The sequence below is a fragment of the Saimiri boliviensis genome, chromosome 6 (genome assembly GCF_048565385.1).
Source record: "Saimiri boliviensis isolate mSaiBol1 chromosome 6, mSaiBol1.pri, whole genome shotgun sequence".
Lineage (NCBI taxonomy): Eukaryota > Metazoa > Chordata > Mammalia > Primates > Cebidae > Saimiri > Saimiri boliviensis.
Genome location: NC_133454.1, coordinates 73,181,211 through 73,196,095, shown reverse-complemented (window position 1 = coordinate 73,196,095; position 14,885 = coordinate 73,181,211). Strand labels below are relative to the sequence as shown.

The 14,885-nt window shown below is 41.6% G+C and overlaps 1 protein-coding gene and 1 pseudogene across 3 annotated transcripts in view; one reads left to right on the top strand and one right to left on the bottom strand.

The window, feature by feature from the left end:
- CLPB (ClpB family mitochondrial disaggregase) overlaps positions 1 to 14,885 on the bottom strand; it is a 275,007-nt gene that overhangs the window by 110,997 nt on the left and 149,125 nt on the right. For all 3 annotated transcript variants that reach the window (XM_074400970.1, XM_003923422.4, XM_003923421.4), the window contains one exon: positions 6,504 to 6,607. In XM_074400970.1, coding sequence (XP_074257071.1) covers positions 6,504 to 6,607 — 104 coding nt within the window. The remainder of the gene's footprint in view (positions 1 to 6,503; positions 6,608 to 14,885) is intronic.
- On the top strand, positions 9,228 to 9,551 carry LOC120364612 (cytochrome c-like; annotated as a pseudogene).

Below are 14,885 nucleotides of genomic sequence, written 5' to 3'. Positions count from 1 at the left end.
CAGAAACACCAACCTTGACAAAAGTAGACCCAGCTGAGTAGGCTTCTTGCTAAGGTGCAATGCTCACATGTAAAACAAGAAAAAGTGTCACTAGGAATGGCATAACCAATGACAAAGTCTCAGCAAGGATGGCAAATAAGTTTCTTTCCTCCCTAGGCTGTGTCTGTTCTCAGCAGGTAAAACAGATACAAAGCATCTTTGATACCTTTTAGTTTTCTTGCCTCAATCCTCTTTCCTGCTCACACCTTAAATGCTGGTATCCTGAGTAAAGGACTTAGCCTCCTACCTCCCCCTCACTTGAAAACCTTTCTTTGGGCAATTTGAGTCACGTCCATTGTTTTAACTCCCAAGGGAATGGCCAAAACTCCTAATTCCCTATCTCCTGCCAAACTACTCCTTTGAGATCTCCAGACCCACATATCTAATTATTCACTCAAATCAGAAACTGAGGTGTCACCATACATACCTGCTTTTCCATCAATTCTCACAATCCACTGCATACTGAATCTTCGAATATTCTGTAAACATCTATTTACTCTATTCCCAAAGATTACCTTTAGAAATCTCCAGATATTTTAAATGTATTTTGGGAGGACAGGAACATAGCTTCTTATCAGATTCCCAAAGAGTCCATTATCCCAAAAAGTAAAGAACCATTGCTAATCTTTCCCCTCCAATTCTTCCTTCACCCTGTCAGAATGGTCCACTTAAAATGCAAGTGTGAATTCGACATTGCTCTGCTTAAAATCCTTTAATGGCCTTCAGAATAGAGAATGAGCTCCCTAGAACTGCCTTACAAGGTCCTTCCCGTGTGTAACCTCCTTCACTCTCTGGCCTTACTTCTTGTTGTTCTCCTCAATCTCAACAGCGGATGATTCTACCCGCAGTCACTCCACAACTCCCCACCTGATGCCTCTGCACACGCTGTTCCCTCTGCTTGGAAGGTCCATCCCTCTTAGCCTCCCTGGCAATCTCCACCTCATCCTTAAGACCCAATTCAAGGTCACTTACCCTGTGACATTTCCCAGGCACCAGCCTGCTCTCTTCTCAGGTGGAGCTCACCACTACTTACAGCAGTGCTGCCTACATACTTTGTGCAGCTACCATTGCATTTATCACTCTGCACTGTGATTCCTTGTTTACAGGCTTGTCTCTGTAAATGACTGGGAGCACTGTTGAGGGGCTAGACCATGTATAATCATTTATATAATCCCAGCAATTGGCCGAGTGCCTGACACTCAGTAAGAACATGCTGAATTATACATAAATGAAACTAATAAGCAATTACAACTGTAGAGCACTTTATGATCCACACATCACATATTTTATCTCTTGATATTTAGAACAATACTGATACGGAAGACAAGGAATGTATCATTGGAGGTTAGACAGGTCTTGCCAAAGCCACAAACTACAACTCACCGCCTTCCTTCAGTACTAACTGAAGCAGGCCAAGGGCCACAAAAACATCTATTAGAAATTTAGTGAACTTCATGGACTTTGGCACTGACTCCGTAGTCTAATATAGCAGTGAAGGACTGTCTAACTTTCCTGAGCTTGTGATCATCCTGCGAATCTGCCTAGACACACTAGAGGGACAGGGAATTACACCCTTGTTCTACTCTACCTTCCTTACCCACCCCAAGTTAGGTAATTTTCCATGAAAAAGTCAATCCAATCCAAAAATAAGAGAACTACAAGATTCTTTTGTTTCTGTTTTGTCAATGAAAAAGAGTCAGAGCTGGGTATGGTACCCTGCATACAATTAATTGGCAGTCAGTATAAATTAGTTGAATGGCTAAAAAAAAAAAAGAGGTTTTCTTCAACGGAAAAAGGAAAGAAAGACATGTTTGAGATGATGCTGAAGGCTTAGACTGATGAGATGGAAGAGCCCTGAGATGATTCTAACGGACTATCACTATCCAGATCAAAGTTAGAACGTTCAGTGCACCAAGCTGGACAGCAGAGCACATCCAAACTGATACACCCAGGAAAATAAGGCCAGCTGCCAGAAAACTGGCAGACAAAAGTAGTCTAGACTTAAAAAAAAAAAAAAAAAAAAGATGGAGAGTTAGATCTTGCAAGCCACAGGGAGTTTATTAATGATTCCCAACAAACTTCTAGGATGTTATTTTAGGTAACAGTTACAGGTTTTTTTGTTTCGTTTGAGAAAAGGTCTTGCTCTGTCACCCAGGCTGGAGTGCAGTGGCATGATCCCGGCTCACTGCAACCTCCGCCTCCTGGGTTCAAGCAATTCTCGTGCCTCGGCCTCCTGAGTAGCTGGGACTATAGGCATGCACCATCATGCTCATTTTTGTATTTTTAGTAGAAATGGGATTTTGCCATGTTGGCCAAGCTGGTCTCGAACTCCTGGCCTCATGTGATCTGCCTGTCTCAACCTCCCAAAGTACTGGGATTACAAGTGTGAGTCACGGCACCTGGCTTTTTTTAACAGTTCTTAAACACTTGGTTAATTACTGGGTACTAGTATGGGTTCCCTAAAAACAATAAATCGACTTCCTGGAATAACTTGATTTCCTTTTTTAGAAAGGTTATTAGACAAAAAAAATAAGACAAATGCTAGAAACATTTTAATTTTAGCAAGAAATCTAGGAAAAAAAATCTCTTAAAATTTTGTGAACAAAGCAGAGAAATGGAGGATGGAAAAGAATGAAGTTTGGTAGAATTACAGCTAAGAATGCTGAATAATGCATCAAAATTAACCTGACCATGTGCTCTAGGACTCTGTATTTAATAGAGGCCTTATAAACATTTTAATCCAAGTAAGAACATGATGGCAGGGGACCTTGTCATCTTGTTTAACTCATTAGTGCTTAAAACACTACCTGGTACGTAGAAATGTGATCAATAAATATTTTGAATAAATAAATGAATCCATAGAAAGCCCACTACACAAAATAAGAAGAGAGAGTTAACATTTTAATTTTTATTTCATAAGGGGACATGATAGCCTTTTCAAATATTTTTGTTTCCTATCTCTCCCTATCTACCTACCTACCCAGAATGTAGGCTGTCTGGCATAAGAGTTAAAAATAATCCAGAAGTTGACCAGGAAGAAGGAAGAAAGAAAAGACACAAAAAGAAAGAAAGAGAAAAAGAGAAGGAAAGGAAAGGAAAGGAAGGATGGAAGGGAAAAGAAAAGAAAAGAAAGGAAGAAAGGAAAGGAAAGGAAGGAAGGATGGAAGGGAAAAAAGAAGAAAGGAAGAAAAGAAAGGAAAGGGAGGACACAAGGAAGGAAGGCAGGCAGCGGAAGGAAGGACTAAGAAAAAGAAGTTATGTAATCATGAACTAGGAATGCAAAAATTTACAAAGAGCAGGGTTGGCAAACTACATCCTCTGGGCCAAATCTAGCCTAGTGTGTGTTTTTATAAAGAACATTTTATTGAAACATATCCACATCGATTTGTTTGTGTACTGCTTATGGCTGCTTCTGTATCACAATGGTCAAGGTAAGTAGTCACAACTGAGACCAATTGGGCCCACAAAGCTTAAATGTTTACTACCGGGCTCTTTCTAGAAAGTTTGCTGACTGCTGATCTAGAATGTTTAATATGAGTATCAACCTGAAGGTTACCATTAAAACACAAAGCGACAAAACTTGAATGTACATGGTGGACACCAATGTGACAGCAGAAGTTGGACTAGAAGGCTTCATAGCTCTAAGATTCTGTGAAATAAAAAAAAAAAATGTTTACTAAGCCCTGCTAGAATCTTGACAGCAGATGAGAAGGCACACAAAAGAATCTCCTATCTACCTGGCCCTGCCTGCTCAACAAATGCTCCATCTTGCTTTTTGGTGAAAGCACCTGTATTTGTTTTTACGCTGCTGATAAAAACATACCCGAAACTGAGACCAAAAAGAGGTTTAATTGGACTTACAGTTCCACATGACTGGGGGGAGGCCTCAGAATCATGGTGAGAGGTGGAAGGCACTTCTTTTTTTTTTTTTTTTTTTTTAAGATGGAATTTCGCTCTTGTTACCCAGGCTGGAGTGCAATGGCGCGATCTCAGCTCACTGCAACCTCCGCCTCCTGGGTTCAGGCAATTCTCCTGCCTCAGCCTCCTGAGTAGCTGGGATTACAGGCACGTGCCACCATGCCCAGCTAATTTTTTGTATTTTTAGTAGAGACGGAGTTTCACCATGTTGACCAGGATGGTCTCGATCTCTTGACCTCGTGATCCACCCGCCTTGGCCTCCCAAAGTGCTGGGATTACAGGTTTGAGCCACCGCGCCCGGAAGAAGGCACTTCTTACGTGGCGGTGGCAAGAGAAAAATGAGGAAGAAGCAAAAGGGAAACCCCTGATAAACCTATCAAATCCCTTGAGACTTATTCACTATCACAAGAATAGCACGGGAAAGACTAGCCCCCAATATTAAATTACCTCCCCCTAGGTTTCTCCCACAACATGTGGGAATTCTGGGAGATACAATTCAAGTTGAGATTTGAATGGGGACACAGCCAAACCATATCAGCACTTAAACTGTAGACAGAGCTGAGCACTGCAATGCTGTGTTTGAATGAGAAGAGAATAGCCCATAAGATGAGTCCCCACATACCAAGCTGCAAATAGAGGGCAAGGTGGTAGTTATGAAATTCTCTGTTTAAAACATAAGGTAAACACAATTCCTCCAGCTAAATGGGGAATTCAAGGACACACAGATTGTGGCCTGCATATGAGGCGGAGAGTAAGGACATATGGGTGGATGAAAGTTCAAATAAACATGGAAGAGGCCAAGATCTAGAAAACATTCAAAAGAGCAGCTGAAGGCAGGTTGCAATTATTGTCAAGGACAGGGAAGCCTTTGTGGAGGATCTAGCCTTAGCAACGGAGCCTTAAGAGAAGGACCAGGTTTAGAGAGGTGGAAGGGAAAGGAGAGGGTAACTTCATACTTTACCTGAGCAGCAATGCCTTAATACTCTTGGACACTTCTCTCATGCCACTAATTTGAGAACCTTCTCCCTAGGGCAGCAACACCACTACTCTGAGTTACACACACCATGTCACTCTGGCAGCCTTACAGCTCTGAAGGCTGAGCACACTGCTCCCCTTGGCTGAATTTCCCCCAGGGCCAATGTCGTGGCTCTCAGGCAGTCAGCAAGGTTGTCTATCTTTCTGGCATCACTGCTAACACTAAAAGAGCCACTCCTCAGCTGACTGAGGCTTCAGGCCCACCTTGCAGATTCAATCTCCAGACCCATCCTAGAGCCAGGGAAATCTCAGAGGGGCACAATCTTTGTGAATAATCCAGGACAAGGGGAAAGCAGTGGAGGTACTCTAGATAAACAAAAGCTCAAAAGTAAAATACTCATTTCTTTTTTTTTTTGAGACGGAGTTTTGCTCTTGTTACCCAGGCTGGAGTGCAATGGCGCTATCTCGGCTCACTGCAACCTCTGCCTCCTGGGTTCAGGAAATTCTCCTGCCTCAGCCTCCTGAGTAACTGGGATTACAGGCACGTGCCACCATGCCCAGCTACTTTTTTGTATTTTTAGTAGAGACGGGGTTTCACCATGTTGACCAGGATGGTCTCGATCTCTTGACCTCGTGATCCACCCGCCTCGGCCTCCCAAAGTGCTGGGATTACAGGCTTGAGCCACCACACCCGGCCAAAATACTCATTTCTGACTGCAGCCAAAGCAACCAGCTTTTTTTTCAACTCCACTTTGGAAGAAGTACTCTCCAGACACAACATAGACTGACTTACTGAGGTACCCTCCAATAGACACATGACCAAGCCCTAGCACAAACCCAGACACCTACCTTGCAGATTCAATCTCCAAGATTCACCCCAGAGCCTCTTTACTCTGAAGTTTAAACCACCACCAACACAACATCCCAGATATCCCAGAGGAGGCAATGACGATTACCTCATTTTATAAGGATAGACATCAAGGCACAGTGAAGGTCCACTATTTGTCCTGGATTATATAGTAAGTTGAGGGGATAGTTCCAGAGATAGGACTGCATTTTACATGAAGGAGGGGAAGAAGCAGTATTCGTAGTATGGTAGTAGTATTTAGGGACTTCTGAGGTTGAGGAATTCAGGGAGGCTGTGTCTAGTTCTGGGGCAGGTATGGGGCAAGGTAAGTCTGCAGAAAACAGAAGAGGAACAAATCCACATTCCATGCAGTTGCCTTAATTATTTTACTGAAACCTGCTCTGTTGTCTGTTCATCTGTCGCTCCATAGGCTGAAGTACTTTCAGGAAAACACCAGTTGAAATGTACTTCCTACCCCCAATTAGGTCATGAAATCAGGCCTCTATTTCTTTCCCCAAGACTTCTGAAGTGACATAAAGTTAGAGCCAGAAGACTGTGAAAGGCAGCTGTTCCAAGCCCTTTGGGTTCTCCATGAGTCCACAGAGATAAGGAACAGAGATAAGGCCTTCACTCTGAGTTGCTAGTAGAGCTGATACCACAGAGCAAGTCTGCATGAAAGCCACAGAAGGAGAGCTCTCAGAGAAGCAGGACAGCCCACACTCACCTTCCAAAGAATGGATTCCCTGTTCCTTGGCAGTCTTGTAAACACTGCTGAAATCGTCTCCAAGGTTTGGATCAGCCCCGGCGGCAAGCAGGACCTGTATCACACTAGAAGAAATCACAAAGACAGAAGTGTCAAAAGCAGGAAAGGCCCAGGTGGTAAAGACCCAGATCTCTGCTTAACCCCGGGAGTCAGAGGTTCCAGTGAGCCAAGATTGTACCACTGTACTCCAGCCTAGTGACAGAGCAAGATTCCATATAAAAATAAAAACACACACTGTTTATCCAACAATTACCTATCAAATGCCTACCACATTCTAGTCCCTGTCCTAGGTGCTGAAGTCTGTGACCTCAAGGAGCTAGGACCAGTCTGCTGAGAAAAACAATAGTTAAATAGTTACAGCAAAGTGTGATGAAGGTTACCACAGGAGAAAAATGCAGTAGAACAAGAAACGGGATCAAGAAAGCCCCTCCAGCATCAGCAAGGTGGCTGAACAGGACCCTCCAGCATTTGTTCCCCAACAGAAACATCAATTTGAACAATTATGCACAGGCAAAAATACCTTCACAAGAGCTAAGTAAACCAAATGGGAGATTAAAGCACCTGGGCATAGCACAGAGGTAAAGAAAAGACTAACTAAAGAGGGCAGGAAGCACAATTTCCCCTTACCCATATTGCCCCTCCCCCAACTTTAGGCAGTACACATGGAGAGAGATAAACCAATGAGGGAAGGAGAGAGAAATGAGCACTAGACTTTGCCACGGAAACCAGGTCCACCCCAGTAAAACTCAGTGCCTGGAAGGTTCCCAAACACCGGGCTAATGTCCTCAGACTAAGCCTCTAGGCCTCCCTTAATGCCAGCCCATACCCCACAGCCCGAGGCTCCAGATCTGCCTGGTGGACTTGGTCTCTGGACCTGCTTCCTAGCCAGATTGACCTTAGCAGCCCCAGACTCTCACCCTAGTGCCAGGCTAGCCCTAGCAGTCATGGGCTCTGGGCCCACCTTAACACCAGACTAGCCCCTACAGACTGAGGCTTCAGGCCCGCCTTGCAGATTCAATCTCCTGACCCATCCTAGAGGCAGGGTAGCCTTGGTGGCCCAAGCTCTACACTGCCCCCAGAACGAGATGGGGCATGAATCCAGGCTTCAGGTCTGCCCTAGAACCAGGTCAGCCAGACAGCCTTAGTTATCAGGCCTATGCCAGCAGGCCCAGCCTCCAGGAACCTGGAACCAGGTTCCAGCACAGCACACAGCCAAGCTAGTCCACATAGTTCAGAGCTGTGGGCCTGCCCTAGCACAAGGTCAGTACCCCTGGCCTTAGGCACTAGGCCAGCACCTGTGGACGCAGGCTCTAGGACTACTCAGTTTCAAACCAGTCCCTGTGGCTCCACGTTCCAGGCCAGCTCTAACAGCCAGCAGGCCCATCTCAGTAGACCCAGTACTGAGCTGGCTCCCACAAATCCAGACACCAGGATAGTCCCTATGGACCCAGGTCCCAGGCTGGCCCCCATGGTCCTAGTACCCAGGCCAGCCCTCACAGACCTACCCTCTGGGGCAGCACCTGCATATCCAGGCTACAGACCATCACCCACAGACTCAGGCTTCATATCTGCCCAAAACCAGGCCAGCCCAGGCTCCAGACCAGTCCCTGTGCCACAGCCTTCAGTGAACCCCAAATCTAGGCCTGCTCCAGCAGACCCAGGGTCCAGACTGGATGTGAGAGACAGCCTGGCCCTCATGGACCATCCCTGTGCACGCACGTTCCAAGTCAGCCATTGTGGACCAAGAGCCCAGGCCCAATCACCATAAACTCAGGCTCCAGGTCTGCCCCATTACCAGATCAACCCCTGTGGACTCAGGCTCCAGGCCCATCCACATGGACCCCAGCACTAGATCAATCCCAACAACTAACCATTCTCTGCAGATTCAGGCACAAGGCCCATTGCATCACAAGGCCAGTCCCTGTGCACTTAGGCTTCAGGCTGGCCCCTGCAGATACAGGCTCTAGGCCCAACTCTGTGGTCCCAATCAATAGGTCCACTCCAGTGGACCCAGGCTCCAAGCTCAACCCTAAAGACCCAGGGGCCAGGCCAGCCTGCCTGAGGACTCCACACCAAGCTCATTCATGAACCACACAAAACGGCCTGCCCAGAATCTCTGGACAGGTTGAATGGTGAAGAGCTTTCCCAGGCAAAGCCAATCTGCAAAGACTGGAGTAAGTCCCTAGTTCTTCATATACTCAGACACCAATGCCTGGCCACAAGAATCAAGAACAATTAGGGAAACCTGATCCCACCCAAAGAACAAAATAAAGGATCAGTAACCTAAAGAAATGGATATTCATGACCTGCCTCACAAATAATTCAAAATAATTGTTTTAAGAAAGTTTAGCAAACATTAAGAAAATACAGAGAAACAATTTAATAAAATGAGGAAAATAATAAATATCTAAATCAAATTTAAGAGATTGAAATTATTTTTCAAGAAACATCAAAAAAAAATCCTGGAGCTGAAAAATATAATCAATCAAATGAAACTGCAATACAGAGCATCAACAGCAGAACTGATCAAGCATAAGAATGAATGTGAACTCAAAAATTAGTTATTTGAAAACAGGAAAGCCAATGATCTTCAATAAGATTTAGTCCAAATTAGACTACAGCAAGACAGGAGAGTGGGACATCCGGCTTCTGAGTGGTAACCTTTGTTGTGCTAACAACAAAAAGAATTAAATATGGGTGATGTTGAGAAAGGCAAGAGGATTTTTATTCAGAAGTGTTCCCAATGTCACTGTGGAAAAGGGAGGCAATCACAAGACTGGACCTAATCTCCATGGTATCTTTGGGTGGAAGACAGGTCAGGCCTCTGGCTTCACTTACACGGAAGCCAATAAAAACAAAGGCATCATCTGGGGAGAGGATATACTGATGGAATATTTGGAGAATCCCAAGAAGTATATCCCTGGAACGAAAATGATCTTTGTCAGCATTAAGAAGAAGGGAGAAAGGGAAGACTTAATAGCTTATCTCAAAAAAGCTACTACTGAGTAACAATTGGCCACTGCCTTATTTATTATGAAACAAATGTCTCATGACTTTTTTATGTGTACCTAACTTTAATAGATCTCATACACCAGAATTTACATCATGAATGACTGACAGAATATTTTGTTGGGCAGGCCTGATTTAAAACTAAGACTGGCTTGTGGTTAAATGAATATGTTCAGTTTTTGGATTTTAATAGTAATTCCAATTTAGTAAATTCTATCACTGTTTACCCCTTCTAAAGATATGAATAGACTTCGTTAGTAATGTTAAATTTTTTTTTTCTTTTTCTTTTTTTTTAAATTGCATTTTAGGTTTGGGGTATATGTGAAGAACATGCAAGATTGTTGCATAGGTACACACATGGCAGTGTGGTTTGCTGCCTTCCTTCCCCTCACCTGTATCTGTCATTTCTCCCCATGCTATCTCTTCCCACCTCCCCGCCCCCCCGTCCCTCCCCTATTTCCCCCCAACGGACCCCAGTGTGAGTGCTCCCCTCCCTGTGTCCATGTGTTCTCATTGTTCAACACCCGCCTATGAGTGAGAACATGTGGTGTTTGATTTTCTGCTCTTGTGTCAGTTTGCTGAGAATGATGGTTTCCAGGTTCATCCATGTCCCTACAAAGGATGCGAACTGATCGTTTTTGATGGCTGTGTAATATTCCATGGTGTGTATGTACCACATTTTCCCTATCCAGTCTATCATCGATAGGCATTTGGGTTGGTTCCAGGTCTTTGCTATTGTAAACAGTGCTGCAATGAACATTCGTGTGCATGTGTCCTTATAGTAGAATGATTTACAATCCTTTGGATATATACCCAGTAATGGGATTGCTGGGTCAAATGAGATTTCTATTTTTAGGTCATTGAGGAATCGCCACACTGTCTTCCACAATGGTTGAATTAATTTACACTCCCACCAACAGTGTAAAAGTGTTCCTATTTCTCCACATCCTCTCCAGCATCTGTTGTTTCCAGATTTTTTAATGATCGCCATTCTAACTGGTGTGAGATGATATCTCAATGTGGTTTTGATTTGCATTTCTTTAATGACCAGTGATGATGAGCATTTTTTCATATGTTTGTTGGCATCCTGTATGTCTTCTTTTGTAAAGTGTCTGTTCATATCCTTTGCCCATTTTTGAATGGGCTTGTTTGTTTTTTTCTTGTGGATCTGTTTTAGTTCTTTGTAAATTCTGGGTATCAGCCCCTTGTCAGATGGGTAGACTGGAAAATTTTTTTCCCATTCTGTTGGTTGCCGATTCACTCTACTGACTGTTTCTTTTGCCGTGCAGAAGCTGTGGAGTTTGATTAGGTCCCATTTGTCTATTTTGGCTTTTGTTGCCATTGCTTTTGGCGTTTTGGTCATGAAGTCCTTGCCTACGCCTATGTCCTGAATGGTTTTGCCTAGATTTTCTTCCAGGGTTTTTATGGTGTTAGGTCTGATGTTTAAGTCTTTAATCCATCTGGAGTTAATTTTGGTGTAAGGTAGTAATGTTAAACTTTTTGCAAAGACAGTGAGTGCCATCTTAAAACTTACTGGAGATTGGTTTTATATTTAGATTTACTATAACTGGTTATGTGAATATATTTAAATATGGGGGAAATTCCTTCACTGTCTCAGAACCAAGCAAGATTCACCTGTGTTTTGTGTTCATTTGCCTCCTAAAGGCAAGGGTTGAAGATAAATGGGTAGCAATGGCTATTTTATAATTTTGGCCTTAACTATGCCACTCTAATTAGAATTCCCTGTATTTAAAATGGTTCCTTTTACTTATTGAAAGGCATTTTGTGCGGTTTATGTGTAATATCAAAAATTATTTAACACTTCACACATTTTATAGATGATCTATAAGGTCACATGCTTTTAAAATAGTAGCCAATTAAACTTTACTCTTGGATTCTCTACAATCTAAGTCAAACTAAGTTATAATTTAGGATTGTCTTTAAACAGCCATTCAGAAACAAAACTGTACAACTGCTGTGTATTTGTGATTGGGAATGGTGCTTTTGCCAACTCAAAAGGATTAAAGTAGAGGAGATATACACAAATTTAAAAATGATGTGTGATCATAAGACGTAAGATAATTAAAAAGAAAACCACGGGGTGGGGGGAAGACTACACCAAGACATATTATAATCAAACTATCAAAAATTAAAGACAAAGAAGGATTCTGAAAGCAGTAAGAGAAAAAAAGGAAGTAGCATGTAAGGGACTTCCAATAAGGCTGACAGTAGATTTCACATTACAAACCTTATATATAGGCCAGGAGAGAATGGGACGATAGATTTAAAATGCTGAATGAAAAAAACCCTGCTAACCAAGAACAATATATTTAGCAAACCTGTTCTTCAGAAATGAAGGAAAGATAAAGACCTTCCCAGAGAAACAAAAGCTGAGGGAGTCTATCACCACCAGACCTGTCTTTTATTTTTTAGACAGGTCCAATGGTGATAAATTTATAAGAAATGGTAAAGAGAGTGCTTTATGTTGAAAGAAAAGGATGCTAATTAGCAACACAAAAACATGAAAGTATAAACTCACTGGAAACCTGAGAAACATGGTGAAACTCCATCTCTACCAAAAACAAACAAATACATACATTAGCCAGGCATGGTGTCACAGGCCAGTAGTCCCAGCTACTCAGGAGACTAAGGTAGGAGGATCACTTGAGCTTGGGGGGCAGAGATTGCAGTGAGCTGAGATCACATCACTGCACTCCAGCCTAGGTGACAGAGTAAGACCCTATCTCAAAATAAACAAACAAACAAACCCAAAAACCTCACTGGCAATGGTAAACACATAGTCAAATTCAGAATACTATGATACTGTAATGGTAGTAAGTAAATCACTTTTATCTTTAGTACTAAGGTTAAAAGACAAAACTGCTAAACATAATAACAGCTACAATAATTTGTCAAGGGATATATAATACAAAAATATATAAACTGTGACACTAAAAAGAAAGAATATGTTTGTGGTGGGTGTGGAATAAAAGTGTAAAGTAACCACAAAGCAACCTAAAGTAGATACATAAAAGATAAAAGGTAAGGAATACAAGTATACTACTAAAGAAAATCACCTCATCACAAAGGAAGACAGCGAGAGAGGAAGAGAAGAACACTGGATCTACAAAATAAGCAGAAAACAACAAAATGTCAGAAGTCAGTCCTCACCTATTAATAATTACCTTGAATGTAAATGGTTTAAAAAAGAGTAAGACCCAACTATAAGTTACCTACAAGAGACTCACTTTACCTATAAGGACACACATAAACTATACATGGAGGAATGGAAAAAGATATAGCATGCAAATGGCAACCAAAAGAGGGCAGAAGTACCAATACTCTCATGGAATAAAATAGACTTTAAGTCAAAACTGTAAAAAGGGACAAAGAAGGTCATTACACAATAATAAAGGGTCAGTTAATCAAGAGAATACAACTATTGTAAATATATATGCACCTAACATCACAGCACCTAAATATATAAGGCAACTATTAATTGATGGGAAGAGAAAGATAGACTGTAATACAGAAATAGTAGGGGACTTCAATATCCTATGTTCAACAATGGACAGATCATCCAGAAAGAAAATCAATCAGGAAATGTCTGACTTAAACTACACTTTAGACTAAATGAATGGAACAGACCTATATAGAACATTCCATCAAACAGCAGTACAACACACATTCTTCTCAAGCACACACAGAACATTAAAGGTCTCCCCTTACAAGCATCTCCTTAATGCAAATTCCAAGAGTAACCACTATTTACAGATTGGCAAGTTTCCTTCCAAACTTTGGAATTAGAAAAATCGGTCCAGTGGCTGTGTGAGAAGAAGGAGTATGACCAGAGGCAGGGGCTCCATATGCTAGCTTCTATTCTTCTCGCTTTTTATGTAATATTCCCACTAATACATTTTTTTCCTTCTAATAAAAAAGGGCTCATGTTCACTATTAAAAAACAGAAAATACAGATAACCAAGAGAAGAAAATGCCTTAGAACATGTAAGTTTCTTCAATGGATATATACAAATATAGTTTCTTCAATGGATATATACATACTTTTATTTAGAAGAATGGGATCATGTATAAACTTTCTCTCTGAATGCAGAGATGTCCTTTTGTGTATTATATGTCTATAACATTGTTTTACTGGCTAAGCACAGTGGCTCATGCCTGTAATCCCAGCATTTTGGGAGGCCAAGGCAGGCGGATCACTTGAGGTCAGGAGCTTAAGACCTCAAGTGAGTTTAAGACCTCAAGCCTGGCCAACACGGTGAAACCTCATCTCTATTAAAATAATAAAAATTAGCCTGGCATGGTGGTGCATGTCTGTAATCCCAGTCACTTAGCAGGCTTAGGCAGGAGAATTGCTTGACCCTTGGAGGCAGGGGTTGCAGTGAGCTGAGACTGGGCCACTGCACTCCAGCCTGGGCAACACAGTGAGACTACGTCCCAAACCAACCAACAAACAAACAAACAATAACAACAAAAAGCCCACGCTGTTTTAAATGTCTATACGGTATTCCAGTACAAGACTATTCTATACCTGATTTAATCAATCCCCTATTATAAAACAATAGATTGTTTTAAATATTTTAATAACATAATATTTCTGATTATTTCCTTTGGATAAATTCATGAGATAAAATTTACATTAAAAAGTATAAGCATTTATAAAATATTACTAAGTTGCTTTGCAGAAAGATTTTACTAATTTTTATTTTCACTAGCAAAGTATGCTATATGAGAGTAACCGTTTTGTGCCTTTCTTCAACCAAAATAGGGTATTTTTTTTCCTTCTTTTCCAGAATGTGTCAATCTGGAATATAGAAAACGGAATCACACTGCTGTTTCAATTTGCATTTTTTGATAACTAGTAAGGGTGAATTTTAAACAAAATATATTTAGCAGTCCGTTGTGATGCTTCTTTATGAATTCTCTATTAAAGTCCTTTGCCCATCTTTCTCTTTATCTTAGGGTATCTATCTTTTGCTTACTAACCTTCAAAACTGCTAATGCTTCTGCAGGCAGAAGTGGCAAGCATTTCAAACAAATTATTTATCGTAACTATTAAAAAGCCAAACTATAGTTTGTTTTCTCTTCCTTATTAGTTTTTTAGTATTTGTAACCAGTAATGTTGATGGTTTCTCACATAACCATTTGGTTTGAATTTCATTACCTTCAACAGGCACAGTACCTGATTCAATTATTTGCTGAAGCAATGAATAAATTTCACTAACTTCCATGCACATAAACATACAGTCCTTAAGGGTAAATCCAAAACCAGACTCCATCTCCCACATAGCAGTGGTTCTTCTATATCTGACCTAA